At 46.5% G+C, this 26,992-nt stretch overlaps 2 protein-coding genes, 1 long non-coding RNA gene and 1 pseudogene across 31 annotated transcripts; 2 read left to right on the forward strand and 2 right to left on the reverse strand.

Moving 5' to 3' along the window:
- Positions 1-265: 265 nt before the first annotated feature.
- On the reverse strand, positions 266-6,506 carry LOC119327609. 24 transcript variants are annotated; one of them, XR_005158610.1, is made up of 9 exons: positions 6,104-6,493; positions 5,749-5,837; positions 5,262-5,336; positions 5,048-5,117; positions 4,288-4,498; positions 3,569-3,702; positions 3,305-3,497; positions 1,570-1,668; positions 266-552 (listed from the first exon to the last, which is right to left on the reverse strand). It is a non-coding gene; the product is annotated as an uncharacterized LOC119327609 (long non-coding RNA). The 24 variants fall into 24 exon arrangements; XR_005158612.1 differs by having other exon boundaries at positions 4,288-4,420; positions 5,057-5,117; positions 6,104-6,490; XR_005158613.1 differs by having other exon boundaries at positions 4,288-4,410; positions 6,104-6,490.
- A 682-nt stretch (positions 6,507-7,188) lies between these two features.
- On the reverse strand, positions 7,189-10,015 carry LOC119330106 (ureide permease 1-like). Of its 4 annotated transcripts, none has more exons than XM_037603217.1 (7): positions 9,857-10,015; positions 9,440-9,503; positions 9,080-9,350; positions 8,739-8,877; positions 8,372-8,537; positions 8,100-8,146; positions 7,189-8,019 (listed from the first exon to the last, which is right to left on the reverse strand). In XM_037603217.1, exons 3-7 carry the CDS (start codon positions 9,320-9,322, stop codon positions 7,376-7,378), a joined length of 1,239 nt encoding a protein of 412 aa, XP_037459114.1. In that variant the 5' UTR covers positions 9,323-9,350; positions 9,440-9,503; positions 9,857-10,015; the 3' UTR covers positions 7,189-7,375. The 4 variants fall into 4 exon arrangements, with proteins under 4 accessions (XP_037459114.1, XP_037459113.1, XP_037459118.1 ...); XM_037603216.1 differs by having other exon boundaries at positions 9,080-9,374; positions 9,857-10,014; XM_037603221.1 differs by having other exon boundaries at positions 9,080-9,374; positions 9,440-9,499; positions 9,857-9,988.
- Positions 10,016-17,539: 7,524 nt separating this feature from the next.
- Positions 17,540-20,458, forward strand: LOC119330145 (ureide permease 1-like). 3 transcript variants are annotated; one of them, XM_037603262.1, is made up of 6 exons: positions 17,540-17,691; positions 18,265-18,603; positions 18,791-18,929; positions 19,131-19,296; positions 19,522-19,568; positions 19,649-20,458. In XM_037603262.1, the coding sequence occupies exons 2-6, from the start codon at positions 18,361-18,363 to the stop codon at positions 20,290-20,292; spliced, it is 1,239 nt and encodes a 412-aa protein (XP_037459159.1). In that variant the 5' UTR covers positions 17,540-17,691; positions 18,265-18,360; the 3' UTR covers positions 20,293-20,458. The 3 variants fall into 3 exon arrangements, with proteins under 3 accessions (XP_037459159.1, XP_037459161.1, XP_037459160.1); XM_037603264.1 differs by having other exon boundaries at positions 17,558-17,691; positions 18,273-18,603; XM_037603263.1 differs by having other exon boundaries at positions 17,562-17,691; positions 18,313-18,603.
- Positions 20,459-22,229: 1,771 nt separating this feature from the next.
- On the forward strand, positions 22,230-26,791 carry LOC119330122 (annotated as a pseudogene).
- The last annotated feature ends 201 nt before the right edge of the window (positions 26,792-26,992 follow it).

The raw sequence follows: 26,992 nt of genomic DNA on the forward strand, positions 1-26,992 counted from the left end.
GGGCCCCCTCCCTCCCCTTAATACAATGATAATTTGTCAGCTTAAACCTGCTCCGTAAAAGCCCGTAAGGGCTGTCGTTGTAGCATTACCGAGTGTTCACTGCCTTGTTGGTCAACTAGTGACTGAGGCACCACCTGGTGGCGCCTCTTGAGGCAAAATTATGCGCACTAATCAAGCTTTTATATTTGTTAATGTCTTTGCATGACAACATGTATAATTCAGCAAAAAAAAAGAGGCAGACCAGATGGGCGTAGTGGTTCGAATATAAGACACGGTAAAAACTGCAGGAGACAAGTGTTCATTCATAAAGCAAAGCAAGCGTAGTAGCTTCATAGATACTAACAAGTCTATTTAACAGAGAAGATTGTGAAGCAAAACAAGAATTGTAAAACGGCAAGACATTTCAATTCCCACATTCAATTGACAGCGACCGACCAACTACCCATTGCAGTTTAGTAACTTGAGGGGAAATAAGATTTATTTTAGCCACAGAGAGACATTTGCTTGGAAGTTCCGACACGTTCGGTAATCACCCATTGACTGCTTCCCAACCTGAAGCAAGAAAGAGAAGTACGACGAGTTTAGATAAGATGTTCACCATTATGAGTTTGATTTTGGATGAGATAAAATACACAGAAATCCACATCATAAAACAAAACAATTCCAGGCAACAGAAAAAACTGACATGCATTGTAATTTTCCCTGCATAAATAAAAGAACTATCCGAGCGTTGACCCAAAGTTCTGTATTGAAGCAGGTAGTCTAAAAATTTCAAGGTTATTTCCTGTAACATCATCAATTTCTGGGTACAAGTGCAGAACTGGAGAAGGAAAATAAGTGAAAATGAAGCAGATCTACTACTTCATTTATAAGTTTAAATAGTAGTATGCATCATACCATTTATATTTTCTAATAGCATTTAGACCTTACCCAAAATTGCATATTTGGTTATTACCTTATTTGGTACAATCTAGATGGCAGGAAAACAATTATAAGACTACAGTATATGCACATTTTAGTTTTATTCATGAACACAGGTGAAATGCGTAACAATAACGTATGATTTTCCTTCAACAACTGATCTGGCAGTAACTCCTTCAGCTGCATACCACTGATCCATGTTTTGGGATCCTTATAGGAAAGAACTGATGGGGTGGGAGATATAGCACGCCGTTGAAGGTGCCAGCATAATATGTGCAAACTAAACATAGATGATGTTTATGATACAACAAATAAAAGACATAGATAAGCCCTTGCATGCTGGGTTGTGGTAGAGACATCATATATTGCTGAAACCAGCAATCATATATTTAGAAAATACACAACTTTGTGAAAACAGAGAGAAACGATTGCAGAACTGGAACTCCTAATGTAGAGAAGGAAACTGCAAGAAACTGTCACTGACTCACTGCCCTTTCAGCAAGACAGTTAACTCACCTATGAAATAGTACAAAGAAACCACATAGAGAAGGAAAGTAACAGAGCTATAACTGCATGGACATACTAATAGATTGATATCACTAAGATAAGAAATTCTTGCATACATCAAGATTAATGTAGACGAGAAACCTGATATGAGAGCCAAGCTCACCACTGCCCAATCCCACACCTCTAAAAAAGCACCAAAATTAGGATGACGGGCAGAAGTGTGATATGTCGTCTTAGATCCTGCAAATACTAAATTCGTTGTGAGGGGCTGAAATTTAACCTGGACACATAGGTCCAAGACATCGTCAAAACAACCAGTCAAAAACTTAGAAGCAATAAACTACAACGTTAGATACACTCACGGGCTAGAACAATACAAAGAGAAATTATCTCAGCATGCCTTAAATGTCCATCATCTATTTAAAAGCAACAGACCAGAAGATTAAATACTCACACAGTAAGAATGATACAAAAAATGCTCCAAGAGATCTCACGTGCCCCCAATGATTTTCATAAAAAAAACAGAAAGACTAATCTTAGAAAATTGCTCATGGATTAACATAGGCACTAATGACAGGCTGCCAAATGTAAGGCAGTGTTGTCAATACAGAGTTTCCGCAAAAGAAAGCAAGGAGAAGACCTGATTAGCAGCAACACGTGATTCCACCGGATGACATTATTGTAGGTGTGGTTGCTTAATTAATGGTGATTATCCTGAATATTGACCCAAGAGCGTAACCACTGGTCTTGGATAACAAAGTCAGTGTTTCTCTGGATAATGGGAGAATAAATCAATGACACATGAAGTGACAAGAAAGGATAAGAACCACCGTTTTTTGGATACTAAAAGAATCCTAAATTTACTGTTATTAGTATATCATTCTGTCAGCCAAGTATGTACTGCGATCATTTGATTTTTACCATTCCATTGATGCAAAATCCCTTTTTCCACTTAACGATGGTGCCTGACGATATCAAGGTTTGGTGTAATACGAAAGGAAAGGTGAAACCCAGTTCCCTATGCCTGCCCACAGGCAAGTGGAAATCATCTCCTTCAGTCTCAACAAATCTTTCCAACTCAGCCACAATGAAATCAAATAGTTCATGTATTTGTGCTTCTGAAAGTTGGTAAACCATGTAAAAAATAAACAAGAAATCTAATAGAAGGGACTTAGCAGAGCAATCAAATGCACTAACAGTGGAAGTCACAACCATTAGATAAACTGGAATGGGAACCTCTTCATATTGTTGGACAACTCGTTTCTTACTATTAGCGATGGAGCTAAATATCTGCTTGTTGACTCGTTAGCAGGAATGTGGTAATAAATTAAAAAACAAATAGCGATTACTCTGTGTATGAGCGTATAAATAGTATACTCATAGAAATATTGGTGAGGCACAATTTAATCGCAGAGCAATTCACTGAATAACTGAGTGCAGGTATTATTCGTGTGGATCTTACTATTAGTAATGGAAATAAATGTCTGATGGTTGGGGTGCTTAACATGCCTGTGGTAATAAACAAAGGAAATAAGTAGTGAGCCGTTTCATTCATGTGGGACGAAACAAAATAAAGATTGCACCATAGTTTGATAGTGAAAAAGCATTGTCCATGTGTCCACATTAGTATTGAACAATATATCAAATATATTCTGTTCTAAAATGAGAATAGAAGACTCTCTTGTGGAATCTTAAGGGAAACTTTATTCAATGTATAGACGTTCAGGTACCACTTGAAACCCAACAGAGTTTTTTTATCCCCATGAACACTACGCCTTAAGGGCACATATATTTGAAGCAGTGTTGTACGGGGCCCCAACCTAGATAGAGCAAGACTGCAAAACAAGGAGATTCAGAGTGGATTGATGGAGCTTACCAGGCAGTCCGCACGCCGCCTTGAGCATGCAGCTGCGGCGGCCCTACGCGCAGTCGCAGTCCGCATCAGCCTGAGCGCACGGGCACAGACAGGCGCGCCGCGCGCGGGCCATTAGCCACGCTATTATCTAGTGTCAGGGATAGAGATGGCGCCGCTGGTTGCCGGCCCGTCGCACACCTGTTTGCTGTGAAACCTGCCACCGAATCACTCGATCAAACACAAGAGTGGTGGAGGGGAAGGGTGATCGGAGTAGTGCGTGCGTACCAAAAAACTCGATGACGATGGCGGCGGAGCCATGAGCGTGATGATGTCCTCAGATGTCGTCCTCGACGCCATCTCTCCTCGGCATCGCGCTCACCTCAGGGAACCCATGGAGATGAGCTGGAAATCAATCTTAGCTGCACACACAAATTTCTATTTGGTGGAAGATCTTGTATGGTGACTATTGTTCTATTTACGAAATAATATTTTCTTCAGAAAGAAAAACATCTTTCATCAAACAAAAATGAAAAGGTAAAACATGCTAAACACTACAATAAAATATTACCTCGCATCAAATAAAACAATTAAACAAGACACCAAAATTGATTTTGCAGAGAGTCCTATTGTTGGGACTGTTTGATAGTGAAAAAGCAGAGTCAGTGTATCTACATTGCTATTGAACGGCACATCAAATATATTCAGTTCTAAAAAGGAGAATAGAAGGCTCTCTTGTGAAATCTAGTAGGGGAAAGTTTTAGTCAAATCTTGTGTAGACGTTCAGGTACCACTTGAAATCAACTCAGTTTTCTATCCCCATGGACACCAAGCCTTAAGGGCACATATATTTTAGGCATCGGGGCAGCCGATCACTGTAACACATCAATTCAGAAGAATAAAATTCACTGGCAGTGGGTTAGACGCAACCCTGCATAGCGAACCCCAAACTGGACAGAGCAAGATTGCAAGAACAAACAGATTCAGAGTCGATTCATAGAGCTTACCGGGCAGTCCACACGCAGGCTTGAGCAACCAGCTGATGTGGCCCTACACAAGCAGTCCGCACCGGTCGGGGCACACGGGCACTGATGGGCGTGCCGCCCAGCGCTGTCCGCCGCCGCTGTCAACTGAGAGCATCTTTTGCAAATCAACCACCAGATGAGTAGGAATATTAGAAAAGGCTTCACTTGTTAAATATGTCAATGAATTCATATACTGCAATTACAGGGGGACATGTCAGTATGTTTTCTGCATATGCAGCTGTAGCATATGTCAAAGGTAGAGCGAAGTCCAGATTAAATACATTATATTTTGACAAAGCATGTGCCAGATTAAAACAGATACCATTTTCACATTATTATGGCAATCCAAAACTAAATATGTCACAGGAAAAGCCTACTTTAGAATCACCACTAGGGACCAGTTCTGGTGCAGCATAGTTCAGATGGTTGAAGAGGTAAAGCTGTGTCTTCAACATCGTAATCTAAAGAGTAACCAAGCATATAAAAAGGTTACGATCCTACTTTTGCTAATCACAATGACGGTATTGGCAAAAAAATAGCAAGTGGGCAAAGAATATACAATCTGTAAATCCCTGTTTAGACAGTTCAAACTGAACTTGGACTTGGAGGAAACTGAGAGAACAAACCTTTGCATAAATAAATGTTTAATTTGTGCACAACAAATCGCACATACTTGTTGAATCAATGTGACCTATCTGCGTCGCATAGAAGGGGGGAAATAGGATTGATTTGTCAAAGGTACCATGCTCACTTTCGTCCTCCTCATGACGATGCGACGCCGTGGGAGACGGTCACCTCCTTCCTGGATCTCCCTGTCAAGGGGTAGAAAGAAACCAGCATACAGGAATTAAGACAATGTGAATCGACATCCTGAGCTACGAAAATCAAATATTGTAACATAACTGGAATAACCAAGCAAGAAATATTTAAATTCTCATTTAAATCAGGCCAACAACCACAGCTATATTTTTCATGCATTTTGGTATGATTGAAGAAAACGCTCATCGTAGTATAAGATCCCTTCCGGCCTCCTGCTCCAACAAAACACACATTGTAATTAAAACAGCAGCAACTTCAGCAAAGCAACGTAGAAATGAATATATAGGCCAGTAAGTACAAAAAATAACCAAATACAAGGATCTTAGTCATTTTTCTACATGCACCAGAATGTGGTGACCTTGGTCTCCATGATCCTTGACATCACAACCATGGAGATAGAAACAATCAGCTACTCGACAAAATGACGGCAGTGGTCCGACGTTGAGAAAGAGAGGAGGGTCAGCAACACATGCCTTCTTAAATTTGATCAAGGTTTGATCGGTACAATATAACATAGATCATGAATAGAATCTAAATAGGCAACCAGTAGCATGTGGGACAGAAATAACTATGTGGCACATGACAGCTAGAGCAGCAAAGAAGAAACATGGCTTATTTGCTTACCTATTTTGAATTACTTTCAGCTCAAATCTGTAAGAACACAACTTCTTTAACCCCCTGAGACACCCTTGTAATCGACGACCACATGAGTCCTGCCATGATGCCATTAATTAGATTATACCATGACCTGTTGTAACACATAGGGGAAACAATATTCATACTTGAACATGACTGAGACTGAAGAGGGATTAGTTAAAATAACAATCTAATCCAGTGGCTATTTTAGGCATGGCCACAACAACCTGCATTTCATCAAACAGGTATGTGCATTTAATTCATTTTTCTTGTCCTGACCTCCAAATCGAATCGAATCGAATCCAACAGACACACATAGACACAGAAGAGAAGGGGAGGGCACCTTGTCCATGGCTGCATCACTAGGCCCAGAGCATCTTGTCCATAGTGTCCTCAGGACGAACCAGGGTTATGAGCGTGCCGGATCTGAGCCTGCGTTGGATCCGGGCCTGCTGCTCAATTTGGGGCAGGGGGGATGGGAGGAGGTCGTCGATGGTGAGGGAAGGTAAAGGAAGGATAGAAGGGGTGGGAGCATCAGCCGTGGGGGAGGTCGCCGGTGGCGGCAGCTGCTGTGGGGAGGTCGCCGGTGGCAGCGACGGCGGAAGACGAGGGGAGGGAGAGGAATCGAGGGATGGGGAACGGCGGCTCGGTCGGTCGCGCACGCGTTCACGCCAACCAGGGACCTCCGATGCCCCACACGCGATTGGCCAGCCCAAAGATATCTCCGGAGTACGTCTGTGATGACGTGGCTAGCGCGGGTGTTCGCCTTGATGCGCAGCTGAATGTTTTGGATGGAAGATGTCAGCGCATGGCCAACAGGCAATTGGTTGGATTTTCCACATATGGTGCCCCACCAATATCACTTTCAGGATTACCTTGCATGCCATCTCTCCTGCTTCTGATTAGCCTTATTAAACCGTTATTCCCTCCGTCCGTGAATAAGTGCACATCTAGCTTTTGTATTAAGTCAAAGTTTTAGAACTTTGACCACCTTTCTAGAAAAAGCAAAAGCATTTATAGCACCAAATTAGTATCAATAGATTCATTTTAAAATGTACTTTGATAATATATCAATTTGATGGCATATATATTACTACTATTTTCTATAAAGTTGATCAAAATTTTAAAATTTTGACATAGAACAAAAGCATATTAATAGATCTTCGACTCTCTTGGCTCACCTTTGTGCAAAACGAGCTTGTTCGTTGGAGGTGACCGAGAGCTGGCAGGATCGTGTACCCTCTTTCCTACATAGCAGCCTCATGGCTGACTGTGCTAGGTCCGCATTTGTTGAATAAGAAGCCCCGAAGTTCTACGCAAAAAAAAAGGTCAAGCCGGCTTTGGTAGGAGAGCGGCTTGCTCAGGCGACGGTAGTGGTCTTTTGATGATCTCGAAATATCGATGTAATTTTTATTATGTTTGAGGTACTTTTTACTTCCGACGAACTTCGACCATAGATTAGGATCATTAAAAAAAAGATGTGACATACATCGCACTTGTCCAAATTACACAACATCCATCCTCGTTGAAGAGCTTACTATTGTAGCCTCTCTGTCTTTGCTACACAAGGTCCCGGTTGCCATGCATTGATGATGCATGAGCAGCAGTGGTTGCGTCAGAGCGGCTTCCTGTGCGCGGAGGAGGCCATGAGCACGGCCATGGCGACGACGAACATGAAGAGCATGCTCCCCAGCAGCGTGTAGGTCCTCCGCGACGACCTCCGGTACTCCCCGAACAGCACCACGCCCCAGAGCGTGCTCACCAGCGGCAGCGCCTGCACGGAGTCCGCCGCCGCGTACCCGGCCGCCTGCCCGGCCATGAACGTGAACGCGTTGCCCAGCCCGGACACCAGCCCCGCCAGCAGCGCCAGCCCCCTCCCCTCCCGGTCGCCGGCGTACGCCCGCAGCGTCGACCGCGGCACGCCGGCCATGGGGCGGTAGAGGCACCAGACGTTGAGCGCCACGCCGACGACGAGGGAGGAGAGGCAGAAGTAGAAGTAGGCGGTGTAGACCACGAGGTGCGGCAGGCCGTCGCGCAGCGTGTGCCACTGGTCGTTGGTCGCCAGGTTGAACGCCGGCGCGAACAGCGAGTAGCACACCCCCGCGAACGTCACGATCGCCAGCCCCACCAGCGTGTTGGATCCAAGAACCTTGATTGATCTCTTGTCCTCCAGATCGATGAGGAAATCTGCTGTTCCTGCCTCGGCTTTCTCCACAGCCTTATTATTTGGTAGTGCTTCTTCACAATCCTTTGGTTCCTCTGTTCTCGATTGAAAGATTCTTATTAAGAAGACCAGCAGATCATCATTTTCATCTGATTAATGATGCACAAGTTGTTACCTTCTTCTTGAACAAGGTGTTGGGTGAGATCTTCCTTTGCAGTGTTCCTGTGAGGAATTCAGCAAAGTGATCTTCAGATATATTTTTTTTCGAAACGGAGGCAAAGATTGCCTCATCTATTAACTAAGCAGAAAAGAATTGCCCAGTTAATTACGGAAAACCGGGCGAAAACCGGAAGTGATCTTCAGATTAGCCAAAGAGATACTTGTCACTCAAAATATTCAGATATCTAAGGGTAAAATTCTGGGAAACGAAGGAAGCAGAGATTGTACCCAGCAGAGTAGTTTCTGGAGTTTGATAGCTTCTCCTGGTTGTCAGCAGCATTGGAGGAGTGAACAAGTGAGCCCAGGCAGGCTGCAATCAGAAAGCATCCGACGCCGGGGAAGAGAACCTCTGCCCTGTTGATCCGGCTGTCCAGAAAATAGTTCAGTGTTGTCCCTGCAACAGAAATTTCAGTCATTCATTTATCTTCAGGTTTTGGACATTGATCTTCAGTCATTTATCTCCATGCTTGGAGAGTAGGATATCAATAGAGCTGCCTGTGAGCGTGTGGAAATACTTGTCAGAGAAATGGATAAAAATGGATGCATCTAGAACTAGAATACATCTAGATACATCCATTTCTCCGACACTACCTACCTATGACAACCTTGAGACTTGAGGCCATGACCTCGGTGACCGAAAGCCCGACGTATGCCCAGCCGTACTGTGTAGCCACGGTTCCGAGGGTGATCACCACGCCGCCCGCCAGCGCAAACATGATCGACGGCCAGTAGTCCTGAATTGTTCGTTCAATTTACATCAACAATTTCGCATATACAGATATACTACATGTTAAACTTGAGGTCAGAAAGAAAGACTGAAAGCCAACTTCAGGTGTTGCCTGAATTTCTTTATAGCTTCACATACTTTGAAGGAATATCGACAGAATACATGTTGACCTCAAGTTTTCTGAAATTTCAGTCTGATAATTGAGTTACCTGGGGCCGGGTGAGCTGAGTGAGGAAATTGGGCGTCTCCGGCGTGTCGCCACCGATCTGGCCGAATGTGAGAGCGATCAGCACGGCGGCCAGGAAGTTGGTTATGGAGTAGTCCAGGTACGTGTGCTGCGGCAGCCGACCCCGGTGCTCCAGCACGGCGAGGACGACCGGCCAGGTGCCCAGGAGCACCAAGGCCGCCGCCATCAGGCCGATGGCGCCGCCGATGTCCTTCACCAGATACATCTGATCTTCACCGCCGCCTGAGCTACCTCTGATTCAGGAAATTATGCAAAAACTGAATCTATACACATCAGACCCAGCCTCAGTTAACACTGTGAAAAACTGAAGATATATTACTACCTAGAGAAGAGCTTTGGATGGAACAGTTCAACAAGTCAGCACGCAAGAAGGTTCATATGTCTGTCTGTGCACGGCAAACCACAATTATCATGTATAAACAAACCCATGTCAACATGCAAGATAATATCCGCCAAGAGAGAGAAAAAAAATGCAAGATGCACCATTAAGCAAAAATAGAAGAAACACGGGTCTGGAATCTGTTCAGAGACAAATCTGGGATGAGAGAAGGGGAAAAAATATATGCTTAAGCAGCATGTTCTTTTGTCAAAGAACAAGGGGGGGATATGTTCTTGCATGTTCTTTAGTCAGAAGAAAAGAGAATCATTGAACAGCCAAGCAAATCACTAAAACAGCATATATAGGAAAATTGCTTGAGAAAATGGAGAACCGGTACTCAAGCTTTCAGATTCTACATACCTGTTGCTACCAATCAAAGATGAAGTTGTTCTTGCACATTACTGAGCATCCCCCGGAGAGTGGGTGTGCGTAGTACTCCACCAGTGAGTAGTATTTTTTCTGAATGTTTGTGGTGTCTCTGGAAGGTCCAGCAGTGAGCTGAGCTGTGGATATGCGACGAGGAGAATGGAGATTGCTCACGGATGGTGAGGCGCTGGTGTGGGTCCCACCCATGACAAGGCGTATTTGGCTGCTAGTTATTACATTCAATACAATATACAAGGACCGCACTCAATTATTGCTTATTTTGCACACAATATTGCAACTCGCAACTTAGGATATGAGAGATGAACCACAGCTACCTAATCGCGTATGCTTATCAGTTTAAGGACCGCGTGCAACACGTGGGAAAGCTGCAAAAGCTGAAGCCCAGGCCCAAACAAACGAGGCCTAAGCTTCTTTTTTATTTCGTGCAGTAATATCTCATGATCCCATCTCACTCATCACGAATTCACGATGCGACGCATCGCATGCATGTAGATGATTTCCTGGTGGATGTGCACGAACCATGGATCAGTTCGGCATCGTCGTGGCCAGCGGGGCACCCCCACAATCGGAAACGGGAAAACGTTTATGTTTGGTCCTCGTCGCCGTCGGGGTTTAATCAAACCCTGGAGACATACATATGGATGATCGAGACGACTCGTCGGCTCTGCTCGTCTGGACATGGGGCGTCACGCTGTGACCTTTTTTACGGCGATGAGTCATAGATCGAGGCTCGCATAGCAGCTAGCCCGGCTCGTCGGTCGGCAGACCACCCACAGGGGTACCAGGAGTAAGAGCTAATCCGACTGTCTAAACGTCCATGGATGCGCCTTATTACCAAACCCTCAAATACATATAATTATATGCAACATAAAATATAGTCTAAATGTTTCATCGGCGCCCGTTAACCACGTCTTTGTTGTTTCCTTCCGCGCCCATATATTCGACGACCATGTAACTCGGGAAGTGAAGGTCCGGTCGCCAGCAGGAAAGATAAGGCATGGGACACAGGCTGGCCCACATGGAACACGAAGCGACATCGGTAGAGGTGTGATCGTTGATGGACTGGAACCTCGTTGTGGCGCCGGGAGGTGCCAGTCACCGATTGAGGCTTTGCCTGGCCGGCGGCATGTGACTCCGCCTCCGCGACTTCCACGCGCTCTGCCTTAGTCGGCGGACACGACTCGCCTTCGCGGTGTACGGTCCATAGACGTTCACCTTCGACACGGACGCCTCGGGGAGGATGTGCCATCCCCGTGTTGGGGCGCCAAACGGACCGCATCACATTCGGCGACGCCGTGATCACACGCCTCGAGGTGGATCCAAGCGTCATTTGCACATATGCAATGGATTCCCGCCGGATCGAGTCTGGCCGGGGCAAGGCGGACTCCTCCCAAGTGCGGCGGAGAGTCATGTAGACAGTCATCGCCTTCTTAAGCCTGCATGGGACAAGAGTCGGGTCCGCTGCTCGTCATGCCAGAGATGACCAAAGATCGTCGAAATGGAGCTTGGTTGTCACACCCTAGCTAGTTATGCATTAGAGTGTTGCATCATGTTTACTCATTCACCAGAAACTTGAAATGGGGATGACAGAACCCCCAGTCCCCTCTGAAACCAACTAGGGTTTACTAAAACAATTTTTCAATGAACCTGAAATGCCCTTCTAAAATGCCCATCATTTTTGCCTTGGTTCAGAACCTCTGCCAAAAGTGGTGCACATTTTCCTAGGCCATCCTAGGGTTTTGAATTAAATCATAACTATTTGAATTTGGGCATTTAAAATTATATAAAATATTTAAATGCTCAAATATCTCCAAACTAAAATGTTTCATGTTGGAAATAATCCAACTATGGACCAGGAGTAGTTTGGTGATTTTTGGAGTTGCCTAGGTATTTTATTTAATTCAACAAAGTTGCAGTTATATTAAATAAAAACAGAAAACAGAAAAGAAAGGGGAAGACTTACCTGTGCGGCCCAGCCAGCAACCGACCCAGCCCAGCCGGCCCAGCACTGTGCTGGCCCGTGCCAGCCAGCTGCTTCCCCTCGCCAGAGCAGGCAGGGAGGTGAGCATGGCGCGCCCGAGCTCGCCACGCACCACCCAGCCTCTCTGCATCGCCCTGGTCGCCGTTGCGCCGCGTGGATCGTCTTCTGGTCGTCGCCCCGACCTCGCCGACACCCCATTCACTCTCCCCCGGCTCTCCCTCACTCTCTCTCTCTCACGGCCGAAGCTCACCGTCGCCGCCGTTCGCCTTAGCCACCGTCTCCGACCACCCCTCGCTTCCCCGACCAGCTCAGAAGCTCCGCCTCGACTCCTTCTTCCTCCCCACCGCTCCACGGGTCCCCGGAAGCCCTGCATCGCCGCCACGTCACCGTTCCCCTCTTCGGACTCCGACCACCGTCGCCGTCAAATTCGTCGTCTCCGACGCGTCCCCGAGCCCGCTTCGACGCCCACTGCAACCGCGGTGAGCTACGCCACCGTTTCCCCCTTCTCCCCTGCTCTCTCCCGACCCCTAGGCCCTAGCCCCACCGCGGCCGAAAGCTTCACGCCGCCGGCGATGTCGCCGTCGTGGCCACGATCGCCGTAGCGCCCAACCGAGCACGCCATCGTGCTCCACATCTCACTAGGAGCACGTAGCACGCTCCAACACCCCCCCCTAACACCCTGCAACACCGTTCCCGTGCACGACCGAACCCCGGCCGCCGCAGCCGAGCTCGCCGCCGTCGACTCCGGCCACCCCGACCCCAACGGACTCCGCCAAGAGCCTCGGGTCGTCCTCAGCTTCACTCCGGTGGCCTCCGCGGTTCATTTGGTGGCCGAAACGACCAAAACCACTATCGCCGCCGCACTGATGGTCGCCGCCGGCCAGAACTCCGGCGAGCTAACATGGCCTAGTTAATTAGCCACTAAACCACCACCTACTGACGCTGACAAGTGGGCCCCAGTGCTTAGTCAAAGCTAACCAGCCTGGGTCAACACGGGATTAGCCCCTGTGTCACTGACGTGTGGACCCCACACGTCAGGTTTGACCCGAGCCAGCCCTGTTGACCTGCTGATGTCACTGTGACGTCAGGCTGACGCAGTAAATGATATTTCTGGATTTAAATTAAATCAGGAAATTCCAGAATATTAATTAAACTTCAAAAATTCATAACTTTTATTCTGTAACTCCAAATTGGACAAATTATATATGAAAAATGATCAGAAAAATCCAATCTATCCATCTGTACTATTTTCATGCATGATCCAACAAGTTAAATGGATGTTTTAATCAGAACAAGGAAAAGCACTTTAAAAGGCCATATTTGAAATTGAAATTTGAATCTTTGATTCAAATTTGTTCAAACACTTCTGGCTTTAGTTGCATTAGCCCAACACACTCATATTGCCATGTTTCATGCATGCATCATATTGTTGCACATTGTTTGGTGATGCCTGTGTATCGTTATCCTTTACGACAGGATCTGTCCCCGAGGAGTACCGTGACTACCCTAACGAAGAACCGTATCCGTGCATCGAACCATCAGGCAAGCAACCAACCATTTGATCATATCGATACAATCCCATGTTCTCGCTCCTGCCCTCTTTTACTGCATTAAGACAACGCGATTCAAACTGCTGTGTGCTACGGTAGTTGAACCCATTTCCTCTGCATGACCTGTCATTGCCACAGTAACTAGATGAAACCCACTAGCATGTGTAGGAGTTGATTGAGCCATATGTATGTGTTGTTCCTACCTTGCTATGCCTGCTATGCTTAGAGTCGTGTCAGGTCTGGTTCATCTGGGTGATGGGCTAGAGTGAAATGATTATGTCGGTAATGAGAGTGTTGTGGTAAACACGATTTGGTAAAGGTATCGATGAGAGGCCATGTAGGAGTACATGGTGGGTTGTTTCATTGAAGCCGACCTTAAGCACTGAGATCTGTATGTGTGATTTAAGAATCAGCTACTACCATGCATTGGGCCCGAAACCAATGGACCCTCTCGACTTCTTATTCACCCTAGTTCTCCGTCCAGGAGTTGCAAGTAGTTTCTGGTGTTTGTAGCCTACTGGAGGCCGTGGACAGCGCTGACCGTAGGGGTGGGCTGTGATGCGGTAGGTACGTGGCCGGGTGTATCGAATACCCGTTAGGTATCTCGGGAACCCTGTTCACATCGTTCGGGGCCGTATGGGAAACCTCGGCCGGACTCCCTGCGGATGGAACCTGAATAGGCGATAAACCTGGACTGGAGGCTTAGGTGATTAGGTAGGTCGTGGCTGACACCCACGTTGGGCTTCCGCTTGAAGGTTGCCGAGTACATGTCGTGTAAACGACGGTAAGTGGTGAGAGCGTGTATGAAGAAGTACCCCCTGCAGGGTTAACATGATCTATTCGAATAGCCGCGTCCGCGGTAAAGGACTACTTGGTTGCCTATACAGTTCATAGACAAGTAAATGGAAACTACTAAAAGCCTCAAGATAAGTGTGAGTGCCGAGGATGGCTCCTCCGTAGGAGGACGGAGGTGGATCCTCGGTAGTGTATTGAAGTGGTGAATAGTGGACTCGTGTGCGCAAAACTATTTCAAGTTGAAGTATCGTAGGATAGCCTAGCCAAGAGTCAAAGCTGGCTTGCTGCAATAACTCCACCAACCCTTCTTGATACTATGCATGTATGTAGGATCTGATGTAAGTCTTGCTGAGTACCTTTGTACTCATGTTGCTATAATCTACATTTTTACAGAAGACGCTGCAACCCCTTCTGATGGGTTTTATGTAGACGTTGACACCAACGAGTAGGCTAAAGACCCAGGTGGTGACCCTGAGCTTGTGAAGGACCACATAGTATAGCCAGAGGCTTTCCAAGCCTCTTTTATTTTACTAGTTGTCTGTACTCAGACAAGTTACTTCCGCTGCTGGCTTGTATGATTGTATGACTTGTATGTTGGGTCGTGAGACCCGTACCTTTGTGTGTATGTTATGTATGGCTCACTGAGCCTTAAATAAAGTACTTGTGTCATAGAGTCATGTTGTGATGCTTCGTTGTATTGGCACATATCGAGCATATTGTGTGTATGTTATTGAAATGCTTGGTATGTGTGGGATCTGACCATCTAGTTGTTTATCTTTAGTAGCCTCTCTTACCGGGAAATGTCTCCTAGTGTTTCCACTGAGCCATGGTAGCTTGCTACTGCTCTGGAACACTTAGGCTGGCCGGCATGTGTCCTTCTTCGTTCCTGTGTCTGTCCCTTCGGGGAAATGTCACGCTTTGAGTACCGGAGTCCTGTTAGCCCGCTACAGCCCGGTTTACCGGAGTCCTGCTAGCCCAGTGCTACAGCCCGGACCCACTTGCTGATGACCGACACGTTCGAAGCTGGGTCATGGATGCCTGTCCCTGTAAGTCTGTGCCACTTTGGGTTTACGACTAGTCATGTCAGCCCGGGCTCTTTATCATATGGATGCTAGCGACACTTTCATATACGCGAGCCAAAAGGCGCAAACGGTCCCGGGAAAAGGTAAGACGACACCCGTGGGGATACCGTGCGTGAGGCCGCAAAGTGATATGGGGTGTTACCAGCTAGATCGATGTGACATCGAGTCGGGGTCCTGACATTGGTTGTAGAGTGGAGTGAAGTGGCTAGGGTTTGATCCTGAATGGGCCGAATGTGATCCGGTGGACATGCCCGAGCGTAGATTTAGGCATGATATAAGCGATACCGGTCAGCCTGTACGTATAAGAGCGGTTTGAAGCGCTCAGCTAGGTCATGATTTTGTGTTATGTTATCCGATGATAGTGGAAGCCGATCCGTGTGTTGGATCGTATACAAAAAAAAAAAAGAAGACCTCAAGCGGGTCAACTTCTATCTCCTGAATCCCGACGGGGAACTAGTTGACAAAATGACAAATTGAAAGTTTATTAAGGAACCACTCCCTCAGCCCTACGTACTCCGCTTGCAAGCTTGCAAAAACGTTAGTGTTCTACACGCGATAGCAGCAAAAGTTGGGTGAAGTATTCTCAAAAGAAAAAAATGTTGGGTGAAGTAGAAAATGTCCCGACCGAGTTCAGAGCAGCGCACGATTAGGCCGTCGGCAGCGATGCGAGCTGTCTCCGTGGGACGTGCACGTACGCCTAAGTTCTGGGCGCCACCTATTGGCTTGCTTGTACGACGACGGAAGAAAAGAATTTCCTTTTTCATGGTAATATGTGTTTTATTCATATGATAAAGAATAAAATACAAGTCACGTAAAGACTGACATGACAAAACTGAAAAAATAGCAGCATATCTTTGAGCTTGACACCAACGCCCGTCATCTATCTTCGGTATCATCACAGCAGCCATCGAAAAAAAAATGTTGGGTGAAGTAAAAAAGGTCACACGTCACGTCCATGTCCAGACGTACAGAGCCGACGAGAAGTCTCCATCAAGTCATACGTCCGACTCCAAGGTTTGAATAATCCTCACGGCGACGGCCCATTCGCAAACGTTTTCCCGATTGTGGGGGTGCCCCGCTCACCACAACGACGTCGAGCTGATCCATGGTTCGGGCGATCCGTGCACATCGCCTGGGAAAACATCTACATGCATGCGTACATGACGACTGAGACGAGGCCGTGGGATATCTCTATCTCACGAACAAAAAGAGAATCAAATTCGAATCAGACGGGGCCAGGGTACTATATCCAATTTTGTTGTACATATGTAGAGGTACTTGTTTTATTTAGCTTAATTTAGAAACTGCTCATTGTTCCAACTCTGGTTTCGAATGAACGAACCCGTCTAGTTGGTGGTACGTACATTAATTTATAGCGGCACCGTCGATCGTGTTGCTCTGATTCTGACTCCCTGGCACCGCTGTGGGTGGCCTGCCGACCGGCGAGCCGGGCTAGCTGCCATGCGAGCCTCGATCTACGACTCATCGCCGTAGAGATCCACCGGAGCGAAAGGCTGGTCGCCGACACATGTCCTCCGCCTCCATGCAAGGCAGCCACGTCACGGGCCGCCGCCATGCACGCACACCGTTTCACAATTTTATACTCCGCGTGCGTGCTAAGGCTGGCCGATGAGTGCAGCACACTCTTCACAGCCACCACCGGAGCAAGCTTTCCACATGCATGTGTTGGCAGTTTTTCTTCGTCGTTTCTGCATGAATCTTAACTTCTTAACTTGGCAGCTTCAGACATCCCGCTGGCTCACCTTGGCCCAGCTTGCATTCTTGTTCCCGTGTTGCAGCCGGCCCTTACTTAAACTGATCGCCGGCATATGCGATTAGGTACGTAGCTGTGGCTCGGCGGCATCTCTTCTCTCCTATCGTGTCCTAGCTGTGATCGAGTTGCAGTATTATTTTGTGTGTAAAGCTTATGAAGATAAGCAATAATTGAGTAGGGTCCTTGTATTGTTTGGATGGCAAAAATGCTAGACATACGGGTTTCTTTTACTAGAATTTACAGACCAACTCTTCTCCCCTCACTAATCTCTCCCCCCCTGATTTTCAGGGTGGGGCCCGCCTCATCTAATTACCAATTGAAACAGCCCACCTCAGCTTTGCCTGTAAACGTCCCGTTGAGCTTCCGTATGTCTAGCATTGCCGGTTTGGATGGTGGCTTGCTACCAGCCAACACGCCCTCGTCGTGGGCGGGACCCACGCCAGCGCCTCACCATCCGTGTGTGAGCAATCTCCATTTTCCTCATCGCATATCCACAGCTCAGCTCACTGCTGGACCTTCCAGAGACACCACAAACATTCGTAAAAAACACATTCCACACACACACACACTCTGGTGCTCAGCAATCAGCAAGAACAGCTTCATTTCGATCGGTGACTGCCTAACTGGTATGCATCTTAGCAAGCATCTGAAAGCGTGAACTCGATCTATCGCCACTTCTGCTCCTTCTCAAGCAATTTTCTTGCTCTTTTCTAGCACAGTAGTGATTTGCTTGGCTGTTCACTGATTTTTCTCTGACAAAAGAACATGCAAGAACACTTGTGCCCCTTGTTCTTCTGACAAAGAACATGCAAGAACATATTCCCACCTTGTTCTTCTGACAAAGAAATGGCATATGCACTGGCCCCCTTGTTCTTCTGACAACAGAACATGCTGCTTAAGCATATTTTTTTGCCCTACCAGATCTGTTTCCTCAGCAGATTCTAGAGCTGTGTTTCTATTTTTGGCTCACTGCCGCATCTTGCATTTTTTTTTCTTGCCGCATAGGAGTATCTTGCAAGCTGACATGGGTTATTTATACACGATGATTGTGGTTTGCCGAGCACAGGCAGACCTATGAACCTTCTTGCATGTTGTTGACTTGTTGAACTGTTCCATCCAAAGCCCTTCTATAGGTAGTAATATATCTTCAGTTTTTCACAGTGTTAACTGAGGCTGGGTCTGATGCTAGATAGATTCAGTTTTTCAGGGAGAAGTTTGATTCAGTTTCGCACAATTTCCCGAACCAGGTAGCTCCGCCGCCTGCACCGTCGTCGTCGCAAAGGTCAGATACTCAGATGTATCTGGTGAAGGACATCGGCGGGGCCATCGGGCTGATGGCGGCGGCCTTGGTGCTCCTGGGCACCTGGCCGGTCGTGCTCGCCGTGCTGGAGCGCCGGGGCCGGCTGCCGCAGCACACGTACCTGGACTACTCCATCACCAACTTCCTGGCCGCCGTGCTGATCGCCCTCACATTCGGCCAGATCGGCGGCGACACGCCGGAGACGCCCAATTTCCTCACTCAGCTCGCCCAGACCCAGGTAGGTCAATTGTCCCTGTCCATATTCCTTCCTCGCATAGAAAGAGAAGAAGGTCAACATGTATGTAAAGTCTGAAATTCAGGCAACACCTGAAGTTGGCTTCCAGTCTTTCTTTCTGACCTCAAGTTTAACATGTAGTATATCTGTATATGCGAAATTGTTGATGTAAATTGAACGAACAACTCAGGACTACTGGCCGTCGATCATGTTTGCGCTGGCGGGCGGCGTGGTGATCACCCTCGGAACCGTGGCTACACAGTACGGCTGGGCATACGTCGGGCTTTCAGTCACCGAGGTCATGGCCTCAAGTCTCAAGGTTGTCATAGGTAGGTAGTGTCGGAGAAATGGATGTATCTAGATGTATTCTAGTTCTAGATGCATCCATTTTTATCCATTTCTCTGACAAGTATTTCCACACGCTCACAGGCAGCTCTATTGATATCCTACTCTCCAAGCATGGAGATAAATGACTGAAGATCAATGTCCAAAACCTGAAGATAAATGAATGACTGAAATTTCTGTTGCAGGGACAACACTGAACTATTTTCTGGACAGCCGGATCAACAGGGCAGAGGTTCTCTTCCCCGGCGTCGGATGCTTTCTGATTGCAGCCTGCCTGGGCTCACTTGTTCACTCCTCCAATGCTGCTGACAACCAGGAGAAGCTATCAAACTCCAGAAACTACTCTGCTGGGTACAATCTCTGCTTCCTTCGTTTCCCAGAATTTTACCCTTAGATATCTGAATATTTTGAGTGACAAGTATCTCTTTGGCTAATCTGAAGATCACTTCCGGTTTTCGCCCGGTTTTCCGTAATTAACTGGGCAATTCTTTTCTGCTTAGTTAATAGATGAGGCAATCTTTGCCTCCGTTTCGAAAAAAAATATATCTGAAGATCACTTTGCTGAATTCCTCACAGGAACACTGCAAAGGAAGATCTCACCCAACACCTTGTTCAAGAAGAAGGTAACAACTTGTGCATCATTAATCAGATGAAAATGATGATCTGCTGGTCTTCTTAATAAGAATCTTTCAATCGAGAACAGAGGAACCAAAGGATTGTGAAGAAGCACTACCAAATAATAAGGCTGTGGAGAAAGCCGAGGCAGGAACAGCAGATTTCCTCATCGATCTGGAGGACAAGAGATCAATCAAGGTTCTTGGATCCAACACGCTGGTGGGGCTGGCGATCGTGACGTTCGCGGGGGTGTGCTACTCGCTGTTCGCGCCGGCGTTCAACCTGGCGACCAACGACCAGTGGCACACGCTGCGCGACGGCCTGCCGCACCTCGTGGTCTACACCGCCTACTTCTACTTCTGCCTCTCCTCCCTCGTCGTCGGCGTGGCGCTCAACGTCTGGTGCCTCTACCGCCCCATGGCCGGCGTGCCGCGGTCGACGCTGCGGGCGTACGCCGGCGACCGGGAGGGGAGGGGGCTGGCGCTGCTGGCGGGGCTGGTGTCCGGGCTGGGCAACGCGTTCACGTTCATGGCCGGGCAGGCGGCCGGGTACGCGGCGGCGGACTCCGTGCAGGCGCTGCCGCTGGTGAGCACGCTCTGGGGCGTGGTGCTGTTCGGGGAGTACCGGAGGTCGTCGCGGAGGACCTACACGCTGCTGGGGAGCATGCTCTTCATGTTCGTCGTCGCCATGGCCGTGCTCATGGCCTCCTCCGCGCACAGGAAGCCGCTCTGACGCAACCACTGCTGCTCATGCATCATCAATGCATGGCAACCGGGACCTTGTGTAGCAAAGACAGAGAGGCTACAATAGTAAGCTCTTCAACGAGGATGGATGTTGTGTAATTTGGACAAGTGCGATGTATGTCACATCTTTTTTTTAATGATCCTAATCTATGATCGAAGTTCGTCGGAAATAAAAAGTACCTCAAACATAATAAAAATTACATCGATATTTTGAGATCATCAAAAGAGCACTACCGCCGCCTGAGCAAGCCGCTCTCCTACCAAAGCCGGCTTGACCTTTTTTTTGCGTGGAACTTCGGGGCTTCTTATTCAACAAATGCGGACCTAGCACAGTCAGCCATGAGGCTGCTGTGTAGGAAAGAGGGTACACGATCCTGCCAGCTCTCGGTCACCTCCAACGAACAAGCTCGTTTTGCACAAAGGTGAGCCAGGAGAGTCGAAGATCTATTAATATGCTGAATAGTAAAAGAACTAAAAACTGAAGCTAAGTCCCAAATTTCCAGTAGAAGAGGAGCCACAACAGAATGTGAGTTATGGCGAGTATTCCATGTGTTTATCAGCAAAATATGGTGAGTTATGGCGAGTCCCCAATTTTCAGTAGAAGAGGAACAAAAATGCTTATCAGCAAAATAATGCAAAGAAGTCAAGATCACCCCTTAGGCACAAGTTTGAAGACATGCATTGGCAGAGGGAGAATTATTCATCTTCATATCCTCCTTTTGGGCCATCAATGCCAATGTCTACCTCCATATGGTAATTTTCTATATCCTTATTCATCTTCATATCCTCCTTTTGGGCCATCAATGCCAATGTCTACCTCCATATATGGTAATTTTCTATATCCATCATGAGACAGGCATGAATTCAAAGACATATTTTTATCTTATTTTAGACCATCTCTCTAAAATTATACAGCTCCAAGAGGATCAAAAATTTGATGAAAAATCATACGCTTCAATCATATATAAGGGAACGATCTGGAGCTCAAGAGACAAGAAATAGGTGTTCAAGCAAGTTTACCATGTTACAAAAGATGATCGTAAATGTGCTACTTCAGATCTAATGTACTCCTTCCATTCCTAAATATAAGTCTTTTTAAACATTTTAAATGGACTACAATATACGGATGTATGTAGACATAGTGTAGATTCACTCATTTTGCTTCGTATGTAGTCACTTGTTAGAATCTCTATAAAGACTTATACTATTTGGGAACAGAGGGAGTAAAATGAAAAAAAAAAAGCCAAGTAAGATATCAACATTAGCTACTAAAAGCAAAGAGATGATACAACCAACCATTGAAAATCAAAGTGCCAAATCTAAGGAAAATGAGTTAAGAGAATAAAATTTGTCATTGCTTGAAAAAGAATCACAGACGAGGCGTTCACTCAGGTCTTCGAATTGTAAAAAGAATAAATTGCAAACACTTAGTGCACAATAACATGAAAAAAAGAACATGGCATGGGTTCCCAATAGGAGTGGTGAAAATAAGAATGATGCTCAAGCTTGTGTTACAAAAAGCGCAGTAAAAATGAAGAATGGAGCTAATAAGCAATTAAGCCAAATCTTTGCATTGGCCCATCAAGATCTTTGGTTTGCACACCATCCATATTCTTCAACCATGCTATTGATGCATATGCCGTGGAACTCATCCCCAAATATAGTCGATTACCATCTATGGGCTTATTTTGATCCATGGATGCAATATAATTTCTTACAATATGAAGGGGCGTTACCAGATCAATATTATTTGATCAGCGAAAACTTTGTTCATATTATTTCATTCATTTTCTCACATGCTTTGGTGGATAGAGTTTACACGATCCTAAAAAGGCAATGGCTGATATATATACTTATCACAATCAGCACCCGGGGCCCCATATATGTAGCCACGCACGCCTACACTTTCCCATCAACGCGACCCCGTCCCCGTTCCCGTGCCCGCGTCGCCCTTCGCCGCCGCCCGACCCGATCTCCCGTACGACGCTAGGGTTTCCGCCGCCGCCGCCGCGGGTGTCTTTCCGCCGTATGAGCAGCAGCCCCGCCAACCTGGACCGCCGGCACCGTCACCGATCGTACCCCCATGTCGTCCAGGAAGACCGCGGGCCCGTCCCGCGCCGCCGCCGGCGGCGCGAAGAAGGTGGCTAGTGGCGCGCGGGGCGTGAGCCTCCGGGCGCTGCGGGAGGGGCTTGCTCGCCAGAAGGAGGAGGAGGAGCGCAGGGCGCGGGAGCAGGAGCTGCAGGCGCAGGCGGAGGAGGAGAGGGGGCGGCGGGAGGCGGAGGAGGAGGAGAGGAGGAAGCTGAGGGAGCAGGAGCTGAAGCGGAGGGAGGAGGACAGGCAGCGGAGGCGGCTGGACGAGAGGAAGCGGGAGGAGAGCCGGCGCGCGGAGGAGGCGCGCAGGCGGCTCGGCATCACCGCCCCCCTTGTTGAGGGCGGCGGTGCTGCTGGTGTGGATGATGGCCGGAAGAAGCGGCCGGTGTATCACTCCAGGAGACCTGCGTTGAAGCCCAAGACTGTCGAATCTGAAGCTGATGTGGGAGGAGACCAGGGCTCGAGCGGTGTTTCGCAAGAAGAGGAAAACAGCACCGCCCTCAATGAGGCGCTCAAATTGGGGGAGGGATCAAGCGATGGATCATTGGAAGAGGACAGAACAGCAATCGGTGATGATGATGATGAGGAGGAGGATGCTTGGGATAGCAAGAGCCTCGATGAATTTGATGTCATGTCTGCTGCTGGCAATTCTCACTCATCTGGTTCTGAAGAAGATATCAAAGAGAAACATGTTATCTCCACTGCTCCGGTCGTTAATCCAGACAATGCAGTCAATGAGATTGTGGAGGATATCTTCGACACTCAGGATGTAGCTTCAGGAGATGAATAGGAGCTTCGGGCACCGATATGCTGCATCCTTGGGCACGTGGATGCCGGAAAGACGAAGCTCCTCGATTGCATCCGGGGCACCCATGTGCAGGAGCGGGAGGCCGGGGGCATCACACAACAGATTGGCGCCACCTACTTACCGGCTGAAAACATCAGGGACAGGACGAGTTTAAAAGCTGAAACCGCCATCAAAGTTCCTGGTTTGCTCGTGATTGACACCCCTGGCCATGAGTCCTTCAGTAAAATGCGCTCAAGGGGATTGAGTATGTGTGACGTCGCCGTGGTTGTCGTCGATATTATGAAGGGGCTTGAGAAGCAGACAGTTGAATCCCTCCATCTTTTGAGACGCCACAATGTGAGCTTCATTGTCGCCTTGAACAAGGTTGACCGGCTCTATGGGTGGAAGGAATGTACCAATGCACCAATAGTCGAGGCACTCAAGAAGCAATCTGATGACGTCAAAAGTGAATACAAATGGAGGTTAACTAAGGTATTTTCCCTTGTGACGTTCTGTGTATCTCTTTGGTTATGCCGAATTTGCATTGAACTACAGGTGGTTTCTTTGAAATTTTCTGATGATTCGATTGTTTGTAAACAGGTTGTAACAGATTTTAAGGAAAATGGCTTCAACACTGCTCCTTACTATGAAAACAATAAGAAGAAAAAAGTGGTTAACATTGCCCCGACCAGTGCTGAAAGGTGTGACAACTAGCACATATATACTTCGTTGCTTATGTTTTAAGTTTCAGTTTCTCCTATGTTATTTGCAGTTTTAGCCTTTGACAATATTTTACTGTATTATCCTCCAGCGGTGAAGGTGTGCCAGATCTTCTACTGCTACTGGTGCGATGGCTGCCTGACATAATTACAGATAAGCTGGCCTATGACGATACAGTAGAGGTTGGTTCGTTAAACATTAATCCATAACTCTCTCTACTGAAGTTAATCATTAACCTAATGTGACATCTTCTCCACATATGTTTGTTCAGTGTACAGTACTAGAAGTCAATGAACATAAAGATTTGGGAACTACTGTTGACGTAGTACTGATTAATGGTGTGCTGCGCCAAGGGGATCAAGTAATTGTTTGCACTAAACAGGTATATAAAGTTTATGAAATTTGAGATTTGCATGCTACCTTGAATGCTGCATCAACGATTTCATCTCTGACTTTAACCTTTACATCTTTAGGGGCCTGTTACAACCATTATTAGAGATTTGTTGACCCCTCATCCAATGAAAGAACTCAAAGCTAAGGTGAGTCCACACTTATTTTCTTCTGTGCATTCATATTTTTCTTGTTAGTTCTGGGAACAAGAATTCTGGATACTCTGTTCGAACGACACAAATTTTAACACATATTGGCATGTTTTTTTATCAGTGTTTGATTGTCGGAAAAATATGTCAATTATGAAATTTATGATGTACAATTTTATTTTTTGCTTCTTGGCCTATTTTTGAAGAACCATATTTCTTTCGATCGGATGGCTGTTCATCGCATATATTATTACAATTTGTTAAGTTCCCCACCGCATATATAATCATAATATCTTCAAAATTTAGGATCCATAATCAATTGCTTCTGACCACCAGGATATTATATTTTTTATTGCTCACAATTGGTCTCTTTAATGTTCTCTATCCAGAAATCCAAGATTTCTGTGCAGTCGCACCATTTTCAGTAGTTGAATTGGTCTGTGGTATCCTGCTGAGACCATAAATATCATATATCATGTGTGTATTGACTTGTCCAGAACACTGTTATACGTCCTACCCTTCGTTGGAGCATAAACATGTGCACTTGTAACCCAGATGAATTTTGGATTGAATTTACAAAGTCTTGCTTGCTGGCATATTTTATATAGTTCTTAAATTTCATGAAGCCTGTGTACTCTGTTTAAGGTTTTGAGTTTTTGACTGAGATATGGCAACTCAATAGTAGAATTTCTGAGACTGAGTTCACAAAAATTTCGAATGTTGTACCTAATGTATCATCATTTCTGTTCCTCCAGGGTGCATATAAGCATCACAAGGAGGTCAGAGCTGGGCAGGGGGTAAAAATTGTGGCACGGGTGAGTTTCATTTCCATTGCCATGCCTTATGAACGTTGGAATCCGTTGTCAAAAAATTCATTGCTTATTTGTATTTCTTCAGGGACTTCAATATGCAATGGCTGGCACTTCTCTCATTGTAGTGAAGCCAGGGGATGATTTGCGACAAGCTGAAGCAGCTGCAATGCAAGAGATTGATATGGCCATTAGAACGACAGATGAGAACGAAAAGGGAACAAAAACTCAAGAAGTTAGTAGTATCAAGACTTGCAAGGAGGGCATCTATGTGCAAGCTTCCAGTGTTGGAACCTTGGAAGCTATCATTGCGCACTTGAAGAGCAGTAGTGTGGACATTCCTGTTTATGCTTGGAACTTAGGACCCGTGTACAAGCAGGATGTCATGAAGGCAAGTGCCATGCTGAAGCGGAAAGAAGAGTATCATCTTGGCCTTTGACGTCAAAGTGATGCCTGAGGCTAGTGCCCTTGCAGCTGAATCAGGGTTGAAGATTATTACTGCTGATACGGTATATAGGCTCGTCAACATCTATACTGAGCACATTAAGGGATTGAAGGAAGCGAAGAAAATGCAATTTGCAGCTGAGGCAGTTTTCCCATGCACCCTGAAGATTCTGCCAAACCGTGTCTACCATAGCAAGGATCCAATTGTTTGCGACGTTGAAGTTGTGGAAGGTGTCGTCAAGGTATATCTTTTAGTTATGTGTTGTCAAGTGTATCATCGATTCGAAATGATTTGATCTTGTTGCTGATGTTAGTAATTGATTTCTTGACTGTGTCTCAGGTGGGAACCCCGATATGTGTCTTCACCCCGAGCAAGGATAAAAGCAAGAATATAATAGTTCATAGCCTCGGGAGGATCTCCTCCATGCAAACGTCCAATGGCAATCAGATTTTCTCGGCCAGGAATGGAGTTGTGGCCATAAAGGTACATGCTAGTGCATACATAAGCATGATATTGTAGTTGTGGCAATTGCAACATGAAAGTTGAAAAAGCTTATAACAATTGCCATCACCTCTGCCAGATAAGCGGTGACAGCCCTCAGGAGAAATCCCGGTCTTATGGACGGCATTTTGATTCTAGCAATGAGCTGGTCAGCGAGATCTCGAGGAGATCCATCGATGTGCTCAAAGAGTGCTTTCGGGTAAATACGCTCGCGATTCCATAGTTCATTTAACATAGGGCAATCTTTTAACCCTTACTCTCTTAACACTTCTGAATGGTCTTGTTACAGGATGAAATGAGGGCTGAAAATTGGCAGCTTATCAGCAGGCTGAAGACACAGTTCAAGATAGCCTGAAGCGCTGGGAGATTTTTATTTTACCATAGTTTCTTTTCTCCATTCTTTTCCCTTTCTGTTCTGTGCCTCAAGACACTTAGAACTATGTGGGCTTATCGCTTATGTATTGGTTTTTCAGGTCGGAATGATGAAAGTCTTGGAACACATATTTACCTATATTTGCAATTTTGTAAAGCTCAGAATGTTGAACCTGGAGATGCTTTGGATTGCTTCATTCGCTTGTTAGTTTGTGTTCAGTTGATGTCGTGCTGTGACCTCGATAAAGTGAATTCTGCAATTACTGTGAACATCTAACCCAATATGCGTCGGGAGAGGGGCGTGCTCTCGTGATGTCCATGTTGGATTAGCTACAGACAAAAAGGACCGGCAGCTTGCCTTTCGATGCCTCACCGTGTCGTTTGCTTCGTCCAGAAGAAAGATAGAGTAGGAGGAAATCGCCCCC

The sequence above is a fragment of the Triticum dicoccoides genome, chromosome 7A (assembly GCF_002162155.2).
Source record: "Triticum dicoccoides isolate Atlit2015 ecotype Zavitan chromosome 7A, WEW_v2.0, whole genome shotgun sequence".
Taxonomy (NCBI): domain Eukaryota; kingdom Viridiplantae; phylum Streptophyta; class Magnoliopsida; order Poales; family Poaceae; genus Triticum; species Triticum dicoccoides.